Source organism: Lynx canadensis, chromosome A3 (assembly GCF_007474595.2).
Source record: "Lynx canadensis isolate LIC74 chromosome A3, mLynCan4.pri.v2, whole genome shotgun sequence".
Classification (NCBI taxonomy): Eukaryota; Metazoa; Chordata; class Mammalia; order Carnivora; family Felidae; genus Lynx; species Lynx canadensis.
The window spans coordinates 29,950,586-29,970,700 of record NC_044305.1 but is presented as its reverse complement, the minus strand read 5'-3'; the positions used below and the strand labels follow the sequence as shown (position 1 = coordinate 29,970,700).

At 56.5% G+C, this 20,115-nt stretch overlaps 1 protein-coding gene across 1 annotated transcript; it reads right to left on the bottom strand.

The window, feature by feature from the left end:
• Window positions 1-71: 71 nt before the first annotated feature.
• Window positions 72-19,456, bottom strand: HSPA12B (heat shock protein family A (Hsp70) member 12B). Its single transcript, XM_030309984.1, has 13 exons — window positions 19,382-19,456; window positions 14,222-14,281; window positions 12,316-12,413; window positions 11,236-11,360; window positions 7,717-7,903; window positions 7,266-7,370; window positions 6,850-6,966; window positions 4,742-4,916; window positions 3,746-3,832; window positions 3,202-3,306; window positions 2,835-3,093; window positions 2,266-2,369; window positions 72-1,645 (listed from the first exon to the last, which is right to left on the bottom strand). The coding sequence occupies exons 2-13, from the start codon at window positions 14,262-14,264 to the stop codon at window positions 1,008-1,010; spliced, it is 2,043 nt and encodes a 680-aa protein (XP_030165844.1). The 5' UTR covers window positions 14,265-14,281; window positions 19,382-19,456; the 3' UTR covers window positions 72-1,007.
• Window positions 19,457-20,115: the final 659 nt, after the last annotated feature.

Sequence of the window (20,115 nt, the reverse complement as noted above, 5' to 3'; positions counted from 1 at the left end):
TTTTGAACCCAGGCCCCCTCCACTACTCCTCCATTGGGGCCCTCTCCTGTGAGGTACCAGCAGGCTCTGGCTTCACCTGAAGCATAAATGCTTTATTGTCGCCTTAGGGTTCTCAGGCAGGTGGGTCAGCTGCATGTCATGGGTGGGCAGGAAATGTCCCAATGGCACATTGAGTTGATGGCAGAGCCAAGATCAGCTCTTAGTGCCTCTTCTGTCCACCCTGCAGCTCCCCAAGTCCCACTGCGCTTGGGTAGCTGGGATAGGGTGCAAGTGGGTCATTCATAGGCTGCCCTAGGGGCCTTCTCAGATGAGTCATTTGTCCTGAAGGAAGCCCCCGGCCCCCGCCATGTTCCCCCACATCCTCTCATAAGTGCCTTCAGCCTGTATCCTCCTCATTAGCCTGCTGAGAAAGTTTTAAAATTAACAGTCACACTTGGATGGTTGGTGCCACGCCTGGGGAGGTCCTATACTCCTGTGACTCTCGTGCCAGTCCCCAGCCATTTTTCTGTGGCATGGGGCTGCTCTGCCCAGCTCCCTGTGTAGGCTGAGCCCATCAATCCACGCACGCGGCCCTTCAGGCCAAAGCTCTGCACATCCTCCTTCCTCCTGCTGCCCCTCCTGCAGCGGCCCTGCTCCGCCTCTCCCGGCTGCCTTCACACCTCCCCCCCGCCCCCCCCCCCCCCCCCCCCCCAGTTCAGGCCAGGGCTCGGTCTTCTGGTGCATTCTGCCTTCGGGGTGACGTGTTCCCTGTGGGCGCACCGGCTTACAAACCTCTTCTGATTCCTTGACCTCAGCCCTTGGCAGGGCTCTGCAGCCTTCCAGTCAGCGGACCTGGGCCAATTCCAAAGCCAGAGTCTGTCCCCACCCATCCTGCGACCTCATCTCTCCAGGCGAGAGGGTGGGGGAAGAGGCGCGACTTCAGAACTAGCAGCCCATCCACTAGAGCCGACCCCACGACCACAAGAGGGCGGGGCCTGGCACTGGGGAACTGGTCCTCGCGCACGCCCTCAGTTGGAAAGAAAGTCGATGGCGGCGCGCACGGAGCGATTGGTGCTGACGTCGACGGCGGTGACCTTAATCTCGGTGTCGCCAAACTGCATGGCGGCGCGGATCTCGCGGCGGCCGGAGGACGCACCGTCGTAGGGCTCTAGCTCCAGGCTGAGCGCGCCGCACTTGCGCACGCCGGGGTCTGTGATGAAGCGCGCGTCCTCGGCGGCGCAGCAGTACAGGTTGATGAGCACGCGCCGCTGGCCCGGGCGCGCCGGGCAATAGCTGCGCCGCACCTCCTCACCCAGGGCCACCGACTGCTCGGCGGCCACGAAGCGCTCGAAGACGTCGGTGCACCAGCGACGGCCGTCGCGGACCAGCAGTTTCTCGGGCGGGTGGCGCCCAGCCACGAATCGGTTGAGCACGCCTACGCCGTAGGTGAGCGGCGAGCGGCGCACCCGCACCACGCCCGGCGCTTGCCCGAACAGCACCGCGCCCTTGAGGATGGTGAGGCCCACGTCGTGCGGGACCACCACGCGCAGGCCGCGGGCGCCCAGCGCCGCCTGCACCGCGTGCTGCAGCACAGCCGACTCGGCAAAGCCGCCCACCAGGAACAGCAGCTTCACGCCCTGCACCTCGGGCCGTGCCAGCAGCGCCTCTGCGGGAGGGGGCGGGGGGAGAGGATGGAAAGGGAGGTGACAAAGAGCACCAGCCTCTGAAGCCGCCGCGGTGAGGCCTCGGGCACCTCCCCTCCACCATCCTGCATCCTGCTGGCAACTAGAAGCTAGCCATCTCACCCTAAAACGGTAGACGGGTTCTGAGGAAGAAAAACCGAGTTTTCACTGAGTGCTCCAGGCAGCCTTCACGGGCTCTGCTTCCCTGACACACTACCCCCCCTTTTCCTCTTCCTCCATGTCCTGGAGGGCAAAGAGATAAGGATACGCATTTACAGTGCCTGCTGCCCACTGTGGGCGCATCTCTAGTACTTCAGCTCTTTAAGTCTCTATGATAACAGTTTTGGGAACCCCGTGCTATCACTCCGTTTTATGAATGAGGAAACTGAGGCACCAGAGGGTCTTTCACTTGGAGAGGCTGTACACATCATCCCTCCTAGCTCTTAATACCCACCACACTGTGTCCTCCGGTTGTCCCAGATGATTCTGGGTCTCATTCCGGTGTTTGGATGTGTGGAGGGTCCCGGCACTAATAAGGAGGGGTCACTCCTGCGTCCGAGTGTGAATGTGGGGGTTAGTGGAGGACCCAAGCTTCGGTACTCACCTATGTGCTGGATGATCCCACTGACCGTGGGCTGAAAGAGCTCGTTCATGGCCTCACAAGTCATCCTGAGCATCCCCTGTGAGGACCACTTCACGAAGTTCACGCTGTTGGTGAAGGGGGCACAGGCTCATGGGCTGGGGTCTGGAGCTCCACCCCTGCTCCAGGCCCGTGTGCACTGGGCACTGACTGCATGTTGTGTCCTTCCACCCCACTCCCTCAGGAGCTTTTTAGCCGTCTGCCTGCTCCAGTTCCAGGCATGAAGTCCCAGGAGAGGAGCCTCCAGGCAGAGGAGCGAAGGCGCCCTGGCCCGCATGGTGTGTGTGGCTGTGGGGGTGCAGGGAGGCGCAAAATGTCGTCCCTTTCCCTGGGGGCTCAAGATTCTCTTGCCACGGATCGGGCCTGAGGATTCTAGCTGGGGTGCTTAGGCCCCTCCCCTGACTCCAGCTGGTAAGACATGTACACAGGGCAGATTGGGCAGACCTCCCACTGTCCTCTGGGGCCCACATCCTCCCTTGCAGGGGCGTCCGGCATCCGCAAACCCTGCTTGAGTCCTTGGTCCCCGGGCCCACCTGCTCCGGCGCAGGGCTGTCTCCACGTTGTGGCCTCGCTGCTTGCGGTAGAAGTCAATGAAGGAGAAAGGCAGCGAGATGTTGAGTGCCCCTGCACGGTGTGGGCCTGCCGTGCGTTTGCGGGCCTCAAAGGCGATGGTCAGATCCACCCAGGCTGCCGGGCGTTGCCTTTTGAAGGTGGCGATGAAGTCTTCTCCAAAGATGCGTCCCAGCAGCTGCTCAAAAGCCAGGTCCACGCCCACCGCGCCATAGGGGCCGCCTGAGATCCGGCAGGGAGTGAAGGGGGAGTCAGCGCAGACTCAGCCGCCAGGGGGCATTGGCGGGGCCTGGGCGCGCTGGGCACCAAGGGTGCTGGCTGGCTACTCACCAGATGCCTTGTAGAGTTCCTTTAGCGTGCCATGCGGCTGCTCCAGCTGGTGCACGGTCAGGTCCACCGTGCCTCCCCCGCAGTCTGCCACCACGTAGCGGTCTCCTGCGGCGGCGAGCGTGAGCACACACTCCTGGCTTGCTTTGCACCCTCAGCTCTGCGCCCCTTCCAGGTTCACCCAGCCCCCAGCCCTGCCCCAGTCGCTAGCCTTGCCTGCGGGGAGGATGGGGGTGGGGTGGCTGTAAGGGACTTCAGGTGCTTGAACCTTACGCCAATGGGTTACGGGCTCAAGGTTTTGGAGGAAAATGTTTCCAGGGCTCTGCAACTCCATCCGCGGAGAATCTCCAGAAGTGGGAGTTAGGGGCGCGGCTGAGTGGGGTGGGGGTGCAGGTGACCATGAGACTGACAGGTTAGGTGCAGCTAATGGAGGAGGAGGGTCTGCGTTTCTAAGGTCTGAACCCCACTTCGCAAATGTTCCCATGCCCCCAATCAGTATATGGTGACCCGCAGGTCTCAAGAAACACCCGTCCACCCCCACCCCCACCTGCTTGCATCTCTGCCCACAGCTCTCCGACGCCGGACTCCACCAGGAACGTGCGGCTGTGGCGGGACCGGCGCAGCTGCTCGCGGGCTGGGGGTTGAGGGACAGCAGGACAGTGGGGTTAGAAGGAGGTGCCTCAGCTACCACACTCGACCCCATCCTCCCACCAGCACCCTCCATGCGCATCTGGAGCAGCCAGTTCTTCTGAAACTCCTGCTCTACTCCTAAGTAGACCTCAAAGGTCTGGACCTCAAAGGATCCAGAAATCCCGATGCGGTAATCTCAGGTGCTGTGACCAACAGCTGAGGGGAAGGAAGTATTTCTGGCCTCAGGACATTCCCTTAACGTAGGTGGGCTGGGGCCACTGCAAAATAGGGGTTAGGAGAGCTTGGAGGAGCTGTGTGTGTGTGTGGGGGGGGGGAACTTGGGGGGTCCAGGGGAGCCTGGGACTTGGGATTTCTCCTAGTCATGGGAGGTGGCATCTGGGAGAGTGACTAAGACTGACCATAGCTGTCTCAGTGCACGGCCCTGGCACTGAGTTTGAGCTTGGTAGCAGCAGCTCAGGGCTGTTGTGGGGGAGGAAGAAGACAGCTGATGTGCCAGGATGGGAGAAGCTGCTGATTCAGTGGCTGTTTAAGAGAAAACTGAAGACCACCTTTGGCTCAGAGTAGGGGCTGATTTCTTCCTTTCTCACCTGAGCACTTCCCCTCAGGGCAGGTTGTGTCCCCCTACCCTCAGATTCAGGACTGGGATGGAGTCCTGCCCTGCTCAGACAGTGCTCCCCCAGGACAAGGTGAAATCTCTATCCTCAGATTGGGCTCCCCCAGGTCAGGGCTGCACCTCCTTCCTCAGACTGAATTCCACCAGAGATGTGGCTGGGGGAGGGGGGGGTGGTGTCCTCTTCGTGTGGGACATGGCTGAGTGTCTGGCCTCAGTTACCCTCTGACCCTCCCAGGGCAAATGTAATACCACCAGTCAGTGCCCCTGAGTGCAGCTCACCCTGCCGGAAGCTGGAATCGATGGAGCGGCGCTCACCCAGGCGTCCACTGCCTGGAGCCCGGCTGCTTAGGTCCACGAGCTGGTGAAGACGCAGCTTGCGGCAATAGACAGAGGCAGCCTCTGGCTCCAGGGCGATGAGTAGTTGGTCTGCATCCTCCCTCGACACCAGGCCAGCCTGGGAATAGGTGGTGGGCGGGGCCAGGGACCTCCATGGGCCAAGTGTCATACCTAAGATGGCACCTCAGGGCAGGCAACCAGGGCCTTTGGGGCTCCCACCTCCTCCCCATCACACCTCACCCATGCTAGGCCTCCCAGGCCCCTCCAAGCTGCACAAATTTGGAGCTGCCTCACGGCTACCCTGTGACCAGGCTGGGGAGGGCCATGGCCATGGCCAAGAATACCATGGGGTTGCCCAGCAGGAAGAGACCCTAGACAGTGAAAACCGAGAGCATCTGGGACGTGCCCCTCTAAGCTGCCCAGGCTGTAGCAAGGTCCCCTTCACAGGTACAGGGCTGGCCAGCTGAGCACTGGCTGAGTCTGTAAGCCCAGACTCTAGCACAGTGTGTATGGGGTGTAATGGCCAGACCACCAATCAGAGGAGGTGGTATGGGGGGGGGGTCACCTTTGGCTCACTGAGCCCTTTTCCTTCACCAGGCTGGTGTCAGATAATAGCCACAGGCCTCCCCAGTCCCAGGAGAACTCTGTTCCCCAGAGAATCAGATATAGGCATCAAGAGACTCTCAACAGTGAAATTCCAGGCGCCAGGAGGGGCCAGTTGTGAGGAGAAAAACACTTGGGATCTGTTACTTCCTATATTGGGACAGGGGATCCCTGTGGGAAGTACTTTATGGTTTTGTGGGGTTCCCTGGATTCTGACCAGGTGGGGGTTGGGGACGGGTGGATATCGAGACTTCCTGCCCAGGGCCAGCCCTTCCTGAGCTGGCAGCCAGGAACAGTGTGGGAGGAAGCAGAGTGGATAAACCAGCAGGGGGCACTAGGGTGGGGGGTGTTTATTCTGGCTGGGCACAGCCTTGCTTTCATCCTGGTCTCTGTGGGGTGGGGGAATGCCCACCACCTCAGGGTTAGCTCCTTCCAGTGACAAGTGTAGGCACCTGCAGACCTGGCACCTGGGGCATGCCTGGCCCACAGGAGCGTGGGGGGTTGAGGGTTCTGGTATCTTCCAGGGGGTGCACAGGCAAACCTTTTGGAGGTCCTTGGGTGTCCCCCAAGGCCCCAGGGGGAGGACCAAGCAATGAGTTTTGCTCTGAGAGGCTGTGCTCCCCTCTTTCCCCACCCCATCTTACTGGAGGTGGGGGAACCTGAGTTGTGCACTCAGGTCCCCCCAGTCTCCAGACCTTTGGGCATCTCTTATGGTAGGAAGCCCAGGAAGCATTGATCCAAATCATCTCCCTTCATAGTTTCGTAGTCCTGTCTCCCCTACTGCAGAGCTTACAGTGGCTGGGGCATGGTGGTGGAGCCCCTGAAAATACCGGAGCTGGCTGCCCAGCTACTGTGTGTTGGCTGCTACTGGCTCCCAGCTGCCCCCCCCCCCACCCCTTCTCTAGAGAACTGCCCTCAGCTGAATGGAAACCACCTCACTTGGAAAGGTTTCCCCCTCACCTCCAGTAACCAACAACAGACTGATATGGATATACAAAAAAGCGGGCCCCCTTGCCTTCCTGTGGTCAACTGCTGGGTACAGTTCTCCCTCCAGTGCTCTTCATGGGATTGGGCTGAGGCTAGACTCCAGTTGAGACCACATTCCTGCTCGGCTCTTTCTCTTGGCCCATTTCCCTCACTCCTCTTTCTCCCAAGAGCCCTTCTCCAATACACCACATGCATAGGACCCATCTTGGGCTCTGCTAGGAAACCCGACTTAAGACGCTGGCTAAGCTGGCCTGGGCCGAGCCTCTCATCCCTCTGCTCTCTGTTCCTGCAGGCTCACACCCTCTCCTGGTGGTGACAACCTTCCAAAATGCCCAGCAGGGGAAGGCCAGAGGTCTTTGTACACAGTGACCAGTCCCCAGGGTGGTGGGTGAATGAGAGTCTGGGGCCGTCCCTAGAGCCCTCCAGAGCTATGCCCACTGGTCTGCCTTGCACATCCTCACCAGGTAGGCAGCCTCACGCATGAACTGCTTGGCAGGCTGTTTCCAGATGGCAGGCACCGTCAACACCCAGCGCACGGTGTCCTTCTCTGGCAGCGATGGGCACTGCTCCCTCAGCTCCTGGAGCAGGAGGGGGCAATGAGAGGTAGGCTGGCTTGGGTTGAGGGGGTGGGAGGTGTCTTCAGCCTTCTATGGGAGCTGGAGGGACTAATCAGGCCTCAGGAAGGACTTCCCAGCTGAGTTGGAAGAATTCCTAACACCTCCTCCCCCAACACCCGTATGGCCCATGCAGGCTCTATCAGATAGGAAGGCAGGGGCTGGCGAAAATGACCTCTGACCTCTAACGGATGGGCTGACAGGAAAAGATGGACCTGGCGGGGGTCCCTGCCCCGGTGGGCAGGAATGGGACCACAGCACACCTGAAGGGCATGCTCCTTGAAGAAGCGTAGGGCATGGGCGAACACCTCCAGGGCAGGCATTTTCTTTCCGTTTACGGCCTCTAGCTGGGTCTTCAGGGTGAGATCCTGGCAGGAACATAGGCGATTCTGCAGGAGGCCATAGCTCTACCCCCATTTCCTGACAAACTCTCTCTGAAAATCACGCCATTTCCTGGTGCTTCCCCTCCGAAGTGTGGGCTCAGCTGGGCTCTCCTGCTAATCCAGGAGAACACCAGTTCTGTCCCCAGCCCTCTCTTTAGCCCCGCCCTCCTCTAATCCCGGCCTCACCCCTTAGCCCTTCCTCCACTTTGACTCCCAAGCCCCCTCAGCCTCTCCTCACCTTTTACCTTTGCTCACCCTCCTTGAGCCCTGCCCTTTCCCCTCCTGCCCCCGCCTCCCTGGCTGGAGTGTCCCGAGCCAGAATGTGCCTTACAGTGGCGCTGTGGATCTTCATCTTGAACTTCTCGAAATAGAGCCAGTCCCGCGCCTCCTCAGGGTCCAGATCGTGGTAGTAATCGCGGGCAGTGTAGCCAAAGCTGTGAAAGGCGCCCTCCGGGGTCAACAGCAGGCAGGTGGGGGTCTTCTGGTGGGCCACTCCTGGGTCCCCGCCCTCCCATTTCCTGTGGGGGCACAGGACTGTCAGTGTTGTCAGCGAAACCCTCCCTTCCTGAGGTTGGGTACCCGCTCTGGAATCAGCTGTGTGACCTTGGGTAGGCCACCTAGCCTTCCTGAGCAGCAGTCTTCCTACGTGTAATATGGAGATAATAATAGTACCTACCTCTTAGAGTTCTCGTGAAGACAGTGCTTGGCATCCACTCAAATCTCCATAAAATGCTGCTCATGGGATCCTTTCTATCCATGGGGCCACAGGACCTATCAACATTCTCAGCTCCTGCTTCCTTCTATGAGGTACACCATTGGCCTTCGCCTCCCTCCTTAAGCAGCAGCAGGCCATCATCTACCTGCCTGGGTCTGGCCTCCTGACGTATCTCTTGAGGACTCTAGCAGAGGCTTTCTCCCAGCCAGATGGTGTGCCCTCCTCTAGGCTGTCTTCCACCGCCAAGCTTCTTGTTTCTCCCCTTCCTCTAACTTCTCTGATGCCCTGAACCCTCTAGGCCAAGCTTGTCCCCTACAGCCTTTAGGGGAGAGAACTGGGCATCCAGGCAGAAGGCACAGCATGTGGAGAGGTGTGAAAGCGCAGGGATAACCAGCTACAGGCTGGCTCAAAATGCAGAAGGAGAAAATACAGGAATGTTAAGGTCAGCTAGGGAAGAGCATCAAATGCCACATCTGAATTCTTTTGGTGGGCTTTAAGTAGAAGAATGAAGAATCATGACCACATTTGCTTTTAGAAAAGTCACCGGTTGATCTTTGTGGTAGCAGCAGCAGTGACCACCATTCAGTCGCTGGTATGTAGCTTTTTATTCGCACCCAGGAGCTTCACACTCAGGAGCTACACACCCTCGAGGTGGCTAGCCAGGAGACAGTTGCCCAGATCAAGGCTCACATGGACTTGTTGGAGGGCCATGCTCCAAGGAGATCAAATCGTGCTCTTGACAGGCACAACCCTAGAAGATGAAGTTATCAGGGCCTGTGTGCGGTAGAGGCTCTGACCACTCTGGGGGAACCATCCACATGCTTGGAGGCAAAGTCCATGGTTCTCTGGGCCATGCTGGGAAAGTAAGGGGGCAGACTCCCAAAGTGGCCAAACAGGAGAAAAAGAAGACAGGCCAGGCCAAGCAGTGGATGCAGTAAAACTGGTGCTTTGTTAATGTTGTGCCCACCATTGTCAAAAGAAGGGCCCCAATGCCAACTCTTAAGTCCTTTGTAATCCTGGCTTTCTCTAATAAAGCTACTTAGCGAGTCAAAAAAGAAAGAAAAGAAAAGAAAAGAAGAGAAGAGAAGAGAAGAGAAAAGAAAAAAGAAAAGAAAAGAGAAAAAGAAAAAAGAAAGGTCATTGGTCCCCACATGGCAACAGATGGAGGGGAGGAAAAATGGAGAAGGAAAACCAGAGACGAGGATTTTGCAACCATCCAGGTGAGAGTGGGTGGGGCTGAACTTAGGGGTTGTGGCTGTGGAGAGAAGTGGCTGGGTGTTCCAGAGATACTAGAGAGGTAGAAGTGATAGGGCTTGGTGACTGGTAGGGTGGGGAGGGTTTGGGAAGAAGCCAAGATGTCCCCCAATTACTTCCTGTGACTGTCTCGTCCACAGGACTGAGACACTGTCCTTTCTTGTGTCCTCTGCCCCAACATAGGGTCCAGCATGGTCTCAACGGTGTGCACTGACAAACATGCCAGCTGGGATGTCCTGCAGCCCCTTGAGGGCTGTAAGTGCCCAGAGCCATTGTGGCCTAAACGTGGATGTGGGTGGAGCAGAGAAAGGGGAAGGGCAGTTCATGCTCATGCAGGTCAAGTTCCTTGTATCTTTGGGGAAGTAACCCTTATGTTTGTTTCTCCATCCACCCCGCCATCTACCCTTCTGGGCCCTGGGGAAGCCCCTTTGCTCCCTCATCCCAATCTGGGTTGGAGCTTTGGGGTCTTCTAGAAGGGCCTTCCACCTACTGGCTGCAGCTTCCCTAAGACATAAAGGATCAGGGTCTTGAGGCCTGGAGGGGAGTATCAAATGTGTTGTTCAAACAAAACTCAACTATATCAGGATGTATTTTTTTTTGAACATCTCTTTCATAACAGCTGTGTAACTTGTCAACTCAGCCCTCTGGTCCTTCATGTCCCTGTCCTTCACCTGAGGTGTTGAACCTAGGAATCTGCCTGTAGGAGTCTACTGCACAGAAATCCCAGCACAGGTTTTCAAGGAAGGACATTCATTGCAGCACTTTGTGTAATAGTGAAAAATTAGAGGACAAGAAACCTCCTAAAACTATCAGTAGACAAGTGGACAAATTATGTCTGTACTCCGCAGCTGTTAAAAGAAATTGTGGCTTCAGCAGGAGCCTATGTAAGAACAGGCCTGTCAACCAAGATGCATGCCCAGAGCCCAAGGGAGCCAGGGGGCTGCCTTGTTTTTGTTTGGCTTGTTCATTTTTCTTTTTCCTTTTTTAAGAAAAAATAAAGCAGGTGGATTTGAAAAAAAAAAAAAAAGAAGAAAAAAATTGTGGCTTTATGTGTTGACACAAAACATCTACAAAATAATGTTGAAAGCTTAAAGTAAGGCAAGTTGTATGATATCCCATTTTTATTTTAAATTCTTTCTTTAGTGTTTATTTATTTTTGAAAGAGAGACAGAGTGTGAGTGGCAGAGGGGCAGAGAGAGAGGGAGACACAGAATCGGAAGCAGGCTCCAGGCTCTGAGCTGTCAGCACAGAGCCCAACCTGGAGCTCGAACTCGTGGACCACGAGATCGTGACCTGAGCCAAAGTTGGATGCTTAACCGACTGAGCCACCAGACACCCCTCCCACTTTTATTTTACAGACATATGTGCATATATGCCTGTGTGCATTTGTGTACAAGCCCAGAAAGGCATTTGTGTATTTAACTGTAACATTTTTTAAAATTAAAAATGAAGCCCAGGGGCTCCTGGGTGGCTCAGTTGGTTAAACATCAGATTCTTGATTTCGGCTCAGGTCATGATCTCACGGTTCATAGGTTGAGACTCATGCTGGGCTCTGTGCTGACAGCATGGAGCCTGCATGGGATTCTGTCTTCCTCTCTCTCTCTCCCTCCCTTGCTTGCACTCCTCTCTCTCAAAATAAATAAGTAAACTTAAAAAAAAAATGAAACCCAAAATTTCTATTGGGTGTTTCTCTGATTGAGGATGGGGCCCAGGCCTAGGACCCATCCTCTAACTTTCTGCCCCCACAGGAAGCCCCAAGCTTCCCTGTGGAGGGAGCTCTGGAGAGACCCCATGTCTCTTCAGTGACAGTCTTTCTGAGACCAGGCCCATCCCAGGGAGTGAGGACCCCCCGCCCCAATCTCCCAGCTCAGCCACCCTCACCTCATCATGTGGATGGCTTCAGGATCACTGGCAAAGCTGAAGGCATAGCCACTGGAGGTGGTGCCAAAGTCAATGGCCACCACCACAGAGAAGGGAGCATGCTGGGGGGCTCGGGCCTCGGGCTTCTGTGAGGACAAGACCCAGAGTCAGGCAGCAGCCCAAGGGCCCCACTGACTGCCTGCCGAAGCCTCTCCTCTCCCCTGGCTGTGGTCCAGACTGGCCCCGGCTCCAGCCACCTGCCCCAAATCCCCTCCCTTCCTAGCCTCCAGGCTAGGCAACTGCTCAGAAGCCAAAGGCCTCTCAGGTCACCCTCTGCAGTTTGTGGCGTAAGCTCTTGCTTTCCTCTTTCAGTTCTCTGTCCATCTTCTGCCTGGCTGGCCTGAGCCCCACCCCCATCTCACAGCACCGCACAGCCCCAGCCCAGCTGAGAGCAATCTCGCTCTTCTGGGCAGCTTCCGTAACACACAGACCTGTGTATATTTGACCCCCTAGATCTTTGTGTCCACAGTGACACGACCAGATTCTGTCAGTTTTGTGGCAGAGAAGAAAGGCCTGTGCACGTGACCAGAGCGGTTCTGCCTTCTCCCAGGCCAGGCCTGGGCTCCCTAAGAACAAGGGGGTCTCCAGGCTGCATCACTAGGTGAGGCCATCCTGGGTGGGGTGACCCAGGGAGTTTGGGAGAAAGTTATATCCTGGATACTTCAAGCTAGTAGTTTCCAAACTAACGCTTAGCAATATGTGTCTTCTCTTCCCCAGATATACCACTACATGTCAGAAGTCTCCTTGCCCGAGGCAGGCTATGGTCTATGGGTGTCACCCCAGAGTGGTGCTGCCTGGGTGTTAGTTACATTGGGCTCACCTTAGTAGACTGTTACCCCTACAGTCCAAGGTCACCTAAGGCTAACTCTTCTGCGGGGGGGACATGACTGGAGAATGCAAGGGCAAGATCCAGGCAGCACCCCCAGCCCAACCCAGGCCCTGCTAGGGCTCTGCTAGACACCAGGCCTTGCTTTCTGGAGTGTGACCTGCCTCCATACCACCCAGGCCACCCACCACCAGGATCCCTATTCCCGGGCTTACTGGAGACTGCGAGGGTGTGAGGGGGGCAATGCCACAGCTTTCCTGGGTCCTTGGGGAGCCGGGCGGGCTGGGCACGGGGGACCGCTCGGGGCTAGAGCCTGCAAAGAGAGGGTAAGTTACTCTGGCACACCATCAGGTTAGGAGCCGGTGGCTGGGCACTGGGAGGTTCTCCATCAGTCCTTGCTGGGCTGAGGCAAGGGGCACCCTGCCGCGGAAGGGGAAATAGCTGGGGAGGGAAGGAAGGACAAGACTGAGGCAGGCAGGGGAGGACTGAGGGCCTGTTATCGATTTGAGGTGACCCATCCCTGGAGGGTGACCCATGCCTCACCTGAGGACTCCTTGTCTCCCCCAGCATCCCTAAGACACAGCAGGGGCACAGCAGGCGAGGGGAGAGATAGAGAAGAATTATGAGGACTGGGGGAGACTGAGTCTAGAGACAGAAGGGCAGGAGAGATGGGTGAGTGGGCTCCTGGGGCAGGGTGAGGGTGGAGGGCAGAGAAACCAGAAGAGGTGGGGAACTGCAGACAGAACTGAGCAGCAGGAGGGGCTGTTCCCCTCCCCACTAGAGTTTGGCCACATGGTTCTAATCAGGACCTGAGGGAGTCACCCTCCCTCTCCCCCTCCCTCCACCAATGGCCAAGGATAGGCCCAGCTGGCTGTGTGGTGAGGATCAAGAAGGGGAATGGTGCTTCCCCCAGCCCAGCTCTGAGCTGAGGCATGTCCACAACACTAGGAAGTTGGATTTTGAGCCTCCCTTCCCTACAACACACGGAAACCTGGAGCCAGCATCTGGGGGCAGGAGGTCCCACTGAAACCCTCTCTCAGGCCCAGCACTGAGCTGGACCTTTGCTGGGAGGAAACAGCAGCTCCAGAAGGCAGCCCAAAGCCTGGCTTGGAGGATCAGGCAGTTTAGGGGCCTGCCTGGCTGGAAATCCCCTAGGTGTGGGCTGGTGGCTCATCACCACCCCACTGGGCGTTGCTAAGGCCCCTACCAGCAGTGCTGGGCTGCCCTGAGATTCACGTGTGGGGACAGGGAGGCTGGTCCAGGAGGCTGATGGGGTCTTGCATGAAGACCCGTGGACACGTCAACTGGTCTGGCTTGCTTTAGGCCAGGTCCTGTATTCCTTCAGTAGCTACCCTGCTGTGTGCCCTGATAGGTCCCAGCTCTTGCTGGCCTTGGGATACCCTGGGAACATGTACATGAGGGGGATTCTAGGAAGTGCCTGGACAGGGCCAGAGTCTGTCTTGAGGTGCTGGAGGGGCAGGGTTATGGTGGTCAGTGTCCCAGGGCTCCTTTTTCTAAGCGGCCAGTACGGGCCTGGGCCCTGCCACCAGCTCCAGCTTGAGGGGCCAAGTTGCTGTGGCTTGGGCCTGGGAAGGGAGGCAGGAAGGAAGGCCCAGCCCACCAGGTCTTTGTTAATGGACTTCCTGAGGAGTGGCCCTCCTGACTTCTGGCCTCCCACCCCTGCAGAGAGCCCAGAGCCTGCTCCCAGACCAGGCCAGAGGCAGATGAAGGTGTACACGCACATAATTCTGTGCATGCAGACCACCTGCCAATATATACATTCTCATACAAGGCCTTGCACACAGACTTCCCTCAGGCAGACAGACACAGACACACACAGACACACACACTCACACTCATACCAGGTCCCGTGTACACAGACCCTGCCCAAGACATGCAAACCGCATTCAGTCCTGTGCACACAGACCCGCTGTGCACACACTCATAGACACACACTCACACACACAGTCCTGTAAGCACCAACCCTTCCTGCACAAACACACTGTCTCAAGAACCTCGTCTGGGAGAGTTGCCCATGTGCAGGCTGGGGGTGGGTCTCAGTGTCAGGATGAGAGGGGTGGTGGGTCAGGGCACAGGCTGGGGGAGGGAGGAGAGTCTTACCAATGTACAGCCCTTGCAGGCCCATCTCTGGGACAGCCAGCATCTCTGCAGGCCCTGTGACTGTCAACAGGAACAGACAAACAGAATGACATTTATTTGTTCCTTTGTTCCCTTATTGAAAGCTTATTTATTTTAGTTATTTACTTTTGGCTAGAGTCCTTTGAAGCAAATCCCAGACATCACGTTGTTTCACCTATAAATTCTTCAATACGTCGCTCCAACAGATAAAGACTCCACAAACATCGTTGCAACATCCTCATCATGTGTGACAATATTAACAGCAATTCCTTAGGCTCGGCTAACGTTCAGTCCCACAGTGCCAGCTTGTCTCCAAAATGTCTTAACATTTGCTTTGTTGGAATCAGGATGCTCCTAAATGTTTTCGAGTGCCCACTCTGTGCCAGGTGTTAGCAGACATTAGCGACCCAGAGAGACACTGTTCTCGCCCTGGAGTCCTACAGCCTGGTGGGGAAACTGATTACTGTAGGATAATCACCGAAGTGAATTTGAGATTACAAATGATGCTGTCAAGGTCACAGCTGGATACAAACCAAGCAGAAAGGCTTGGTAAGGCTAAAGAGAGAGGCTGGGCTGGGCTGGGCTGATCCTCTAGGCAGACCCTCCAGGACCCTATTTTAGATTTGGTTTTATATGACGGGGAACAGCAAATCTTGAAAGGTTTGAAGTAGCTGAGCAGAATTGGGGGCATGACTAAATCTGCATTTTAAAAAGTCCCTTGGCTGTATGGAGAGTGCAGATTGCAGCAGGCAGTTTGGAAGCAGAAGCCCTATGGGGGCACCAGGCGACAGATGATGGTGGTAGCTATGTGTCTTGAGACAGAAGTCGAGTTCTGAAGTTAGAGAGACCAACAGCGCTGATAGAAGATGGCTGGATTGGATATTGGGGATTAGGAAGAAGATGTCAAGGGTGACATTGTCCGATTCGAGCTAGGGGATGGACAGTGAGATGGAGAATACCGGAGAAGGGCAGGCTGGCAGGGGAAAGGGGCAGAGTTCTGGGTGCAGTATTGAAACTTCCCAGAGAACAGACCAAGGAGCCAGATGGTGTATGATGCAGAGGTCAGAGAGAAAGCTGAGGGGGAGATGCACATTTGGGAGTCATGTCAAGGGAGGCCTGGCAGGGAGTAGTGGGGGAAGAGTAGGGAGAACCAGCACGGAAAGGCTGGCTGGAGGAAGGTGTGCTGCTGGAGAAGACTGGATGCTTGCTATGGTCCCATGAAGATCTCAGATCTAAGAGAAGTACGCGAAGCTAGATGCCTTTAGAGGTTATTAGAGGAGCCTTGCAACACCTGTTCTAATGGCCCAAGGCCATCATTTCGGCAGAATGAAAGAGATGGGGAAGAAGTCAAGTGAGCCCAGGGAAGGAGCGAGCAGAGGGTAAGAGAATGCAGTGAGCACTTCCAAGAAGCATGGCTGAGGTCAGGGGCTGGTGTGAGGGCAGTAGCTGGAGGAACAGAAAGCCTGAGGACGGGAAGATGTGCTTTCATTTTCTTTTCTAAGATGGGAGCAACCTGAGTTTGTGTCTGAGGGCCAAGCTAGAGGCAGCAGCACCGGAGCCCCCTGGGAGCTGTTAGAAATGCACAACCTCAGGCCCCGCTCAAGACCTGTTGAGTCAGAACTTGCATTTTAACAAGATCTGTGTACATGAAAGTTTGAGAAGTGCTGCTTAACGTGTTCCTGGGCCGATCTTCAGATAACCTGTGCTAAGGTCCTCAGCTGTGGGCCTGGCAGCCCCCCTAAACAAAGGTGAGGCTGCTCAGAGCCCCCTCCCTCTCTGTAGCCAGTGGCCTGATCAGGAAGTTTTGCTAACAGAATGCAGGCGAGCGCAGAGCTGGGCACCATCACACGCATGCACACATATGCACAGCACGCACCCTTGCTCACACACAGTTTACACAGTCCAGCCCCGTTGTGGACGGACACTCAGACATGTCCAGGATACTCCTGCATGGCCAGCACCATAGACATTTCCAGATACATGCAATCCTGCTGTCAGCAGAGGCTCACAGTTGGATGCCCAGGAGTGAGAATCGCGGGAAAGACAGGGGCGGCTTTGGGGCACTCAGAACAGCAGAGTGATGCTAAGAAACAGGAAGGCAAATAGTGCGCATGGGTGTGGGCCTTGAGAGCCAGGACAGGGGCTGAGTGCAGGGAGAGGGAGTAGTGTGCTGGAGGTGAGCCTCCCCAGCCATGAGAGCTGATTCTGCATCTCTCTCCAACTCTGCATTCACGGACATCACATGGGTTAACTTGAAATTAGCCATGGTACAAGTATTTACACCAAGGAAATTGGCAAACACCATAGATTGGGTTTTTCTCCCTCTGAGAGAGTTGACGGTATTGACCACAGCACACCCTGTGGATTGAGGCCACAAGGGGGAAGCTGACAGCCCTGTCTGTGCATTGTTTCGATTCTTGAGCAAAAAAAACTTATTGAGCATTTGTTTGCATCAGGCTCTGCGCTAAGTGGTTGAATGAATGAATGGATTTTCTGGATGAAGGCTCTATTGTATTTAGAGGAGAATCAATCTAGAGCTACCAGGAAAAGAAGACTCAGGAGTCATCCCTCTAAGCTGGATTCCATGTCCAAATTGTGTGCCTACAGTCCTCCCACCTATCTGAAGCTGGTCCAGTTATCTCCTGTCTCTGAGCATGTGGACACGGATCGGGCCTACACTGGGGTCTCAGGGACGGCAAGGGTTTACGATTGCACCTGGCCAGAGTGCATCATGTCGCCTCTCTGTGCTTCAGTGTCTTTCCTGTAAAATGGGGTATGCAGGGGGCTTGTTAAGACCTACAAGTCCAGATAAGGAAGGTGGTTGATAAGGGCAGGAACTTGGACAGATGTGAGCAGTTCTTCTTCTTTTTTTAATGTTTATTTATTTTTGAGAGAGAGAGCGGGGGATGGGCAGAGAGAGAGGGAGACACAGAATCTGAAGCAGGCTCCAGACTCTGAGCTGTCAGCACAGATTCTGATGTGGGGCTTGAAATCACAAACGGTGAGATCATGACCTGAGCCAAAGTCGGATGCTCAACAGACAGCCACCCAGGAGCCCCATATGTGAGCAGTTATTCTTATCCTTCATGATGTGGATTCTGAATTTTCTCTTGTTAGAAGTTTTTGGTCTTATTGAGACTTTTATTCTAATCATTCTGAGTTCTTTGGTGGGGGGGAGGACCTGAATCAATCTGTGTTAAAGAAGGGGGATCCTGCCAATTCCTTGAGAGTTGGAGGTAGAAGGGGCTGGTGGCCCCATATGTCTTTGGGACATCCCCCATCATGCATATGCACCCAGAAACACTTAAGGACAGTATTGGTTTCTCAAACCTACGACTGGGACAGAATCCACAGCTGGAAAGGGGGCAAAGTAGATCCTCACCGCAGGGGCTGACTAATTTCAGACTGGGGATGCTTATGGGTTTGAACATAACCGGGTGGGGCAGTTTGATTTACACAGAAAGTAATGTCATTTCCTGGCTACAAGCACAGGCTAAACTCTGGCCCCAGCTTGACCCCCACCCTACCCACAGACAGACGCTTAACCTTACCATGGAGTGACCCCTAGCCCTTGGATTCATATTGATCTCTAATCTTCAGCTTCACACTGACCCCTGGCCCTGACTTCTACCCAATAGGTATGACCTATCAGTCACTGGGGACCATGACAGGGTGTGGCTGAGTAGAGACTCGAAACGGGAGACTCCCATTCCAGAGTGCTTCCTGGACTCACAAAAGCCTAGAACTGGCCTGATGGAGAGAATTTTCCAGAGATCTCTTCCTGGGGAGGGGACATTAAGGCTGGGTACTTATGCCCCCAAAGTGCACTCAGGGTGTGTGGTGTTGCTGAATTTCAAGGCTCCACACATACCTGTCCTCTGCCTATGAGGACAAAGAGCCCACCCAGATCTTTACAGTTCCCCTCCATCCCCTGCAGGCAGGGACTGCCTCTCCCATCCACTGTTTTCTGCTCAACATCCTGCCAGCCCTTTAATGGGATGGGATTCTGTCAGCAGGCAGAGAGGCCAGGCATTTCTCCCAAGCCACAGGTTGGGCCAACCAGGGCCAAGGGACAGATCAGAAATGGCACCCAAAGAGCTGCTCCAGTCTGTCTCTAGAGAGAAGCCCTCTGGGAGAGGGACCAGTAGGAGGCTGTGGGGTAGGGAGGTTGCCTCCTCCAGTGCTGAGGCAGGGGGTACCATAAATGGTCTCCCATGGCCCCTCCCTGTCCTCAACTTTTCTTTCCATACATCCTGCCCCACCCCCTTTGGGTCCTCACCATGGGGGCTTCCAGTTACAAACAACCTCTGTTCCACAGAGCCCAAGGCTTAAAGCCCCTCCCATCCTCTGCCCACCAGGCCCCCATCACCTCCCTTACCTTCTGGGGCTCTAAAGCTGCGCTTGGTCTCACATCGAGGCCATATTTTAGAGCTCCCTCCCTCCCAGTCTCTCTCCCCACAACACAAGCCTGCTTTACAGACTGGCTCCATTGCCCCTACAGGGAGCCCAGACCCCACCCCACCTGCTCCCGCCCCTCCCCCCCCTGGCCCCCCCACCCCCACCCCCCAGCTGGCCTGTGGAGAGAATCCAGAGGTCCCTGGTCAGGAGGCCATCCCAGTCTGGAACTGTGGCATCCTGGTCACTGCGACTCTCGAGCTTCCCAGACCATAGGCCCTAAGACCCTCCTCTCCCACCAGGTGACCTCCCTCCCCCAAACACACACACACACACACACACACACACACACACACACACTCAACCCCCAGGTCTCCACGTCTGACCTAGGCATTGTGTTCTCCACAAACTGGCTTACCGGAGCAGACCCCAGCCCCACTCCAGTCCCCCAGTCCCACCCCCACCGCGGCACAGGGGTCTCCCCAGCCCCCCACACTCCGCAGTGCGTGTGTGGGGTCCCGGAGCCTGGATGTGAATACAAGGTCGCCGCTGCAACTGCTTTTCTGAACCCGCAGCCCCAATGGAGAGAACGCCTTGCAGGATCTGTCCCCAGCCCGCCCCCCCCACCCAGGGTTAGGAAGTTTTTTTTTGGGGGGGGGGTCGGTTCTCAGCCTACAGCCCGGGACAGACAGGACCGCACAGCTCGCCGCCTTTCTCCTCTCTGGGAGACCCCCGCCCAGAACTCACCTCCACCCTCCCGACAGCTCGACCTGGGTTCGGCCGCCTCGATCCCGGGTCCGCAGCCCCTGGTCGTACCCGCCGCGGCAGCCACAGCCCTCGACGTGCGCCCAGCCCGCGCCTCAGGCTCGCCCCGCGCCGCCCACCCCGCCCGCGGCCCCCTCCCCCAGGCCGGATGGTCGCGCGCTCCCGGCCCAGATGTGCGAGGCCGGGGCGGGGCCTGGCTGCGCGGGCCTCTCGGAGGGGCCCAGTCCGGCCCCGCGTCCCAGCCCCTCCTAGCGCCCCTCCTGCGCCCCGTCGCTGCGCCTCCCCCCTCCGCCCCGCCGGCAGCCTGGGGGGTGGGAGGGGGCGAAGTGTGAGAAGGGGAGGTGGAGGGAGGGAAGAGGAATTCCAGACGCCTCGTTGTCCTCCTGCGGCCGAGGGGCTCCCCCTCCTCGCCCCTACAGGCCCACCTCAGGGGCTCAGTTTAGGCCAGCCCAACTCCAGAGCCTCGCTGCTGGTGAGGGAGGGCCCTGGCCCAGACTCCTTACAGTCCCCAGTCCATCCCGCTTTCTACCCCCCTCCCATCCCTAGCCAGGTCTCCAAGGGTCAGAGAGAAAAGGTTGAATCGAAGGTGAGGTCAGCCCCTCGGGCCCCAGCCTGGGGCCCAGCTCTGTCCTTGAGGCCTGGGGTGTTGAGGAAGGGTTCTCATTGCTGGCAAAGGGATTACTGGGAACTCACCCTGTCTCTGCGAAGAGCACCCA

Coding starts and splice junctions, on each gene's coding strand:
- HSPA12B (XM_030309984.1), bottom strand. CDS start 14,264: ATGCTGGCTGTCCCAGAGATGGGCCTGCAAGGGCTGTACATTG. Junction 3,833..4,741: donor CGATTCCAGCTTCCGGCAGG/GTGAGCTGCACT, acceptor CTCAACCCCCAG/CCCGCGAGCAGCTGCGCCGG. Junction 3,307..3,745: donor GTGGGCAGAGATGCAAGCAG/GTGGGGGTGGGG, acceptor TCGCCGCCGCAG/GAGACCGCTACGTGGTGGCA.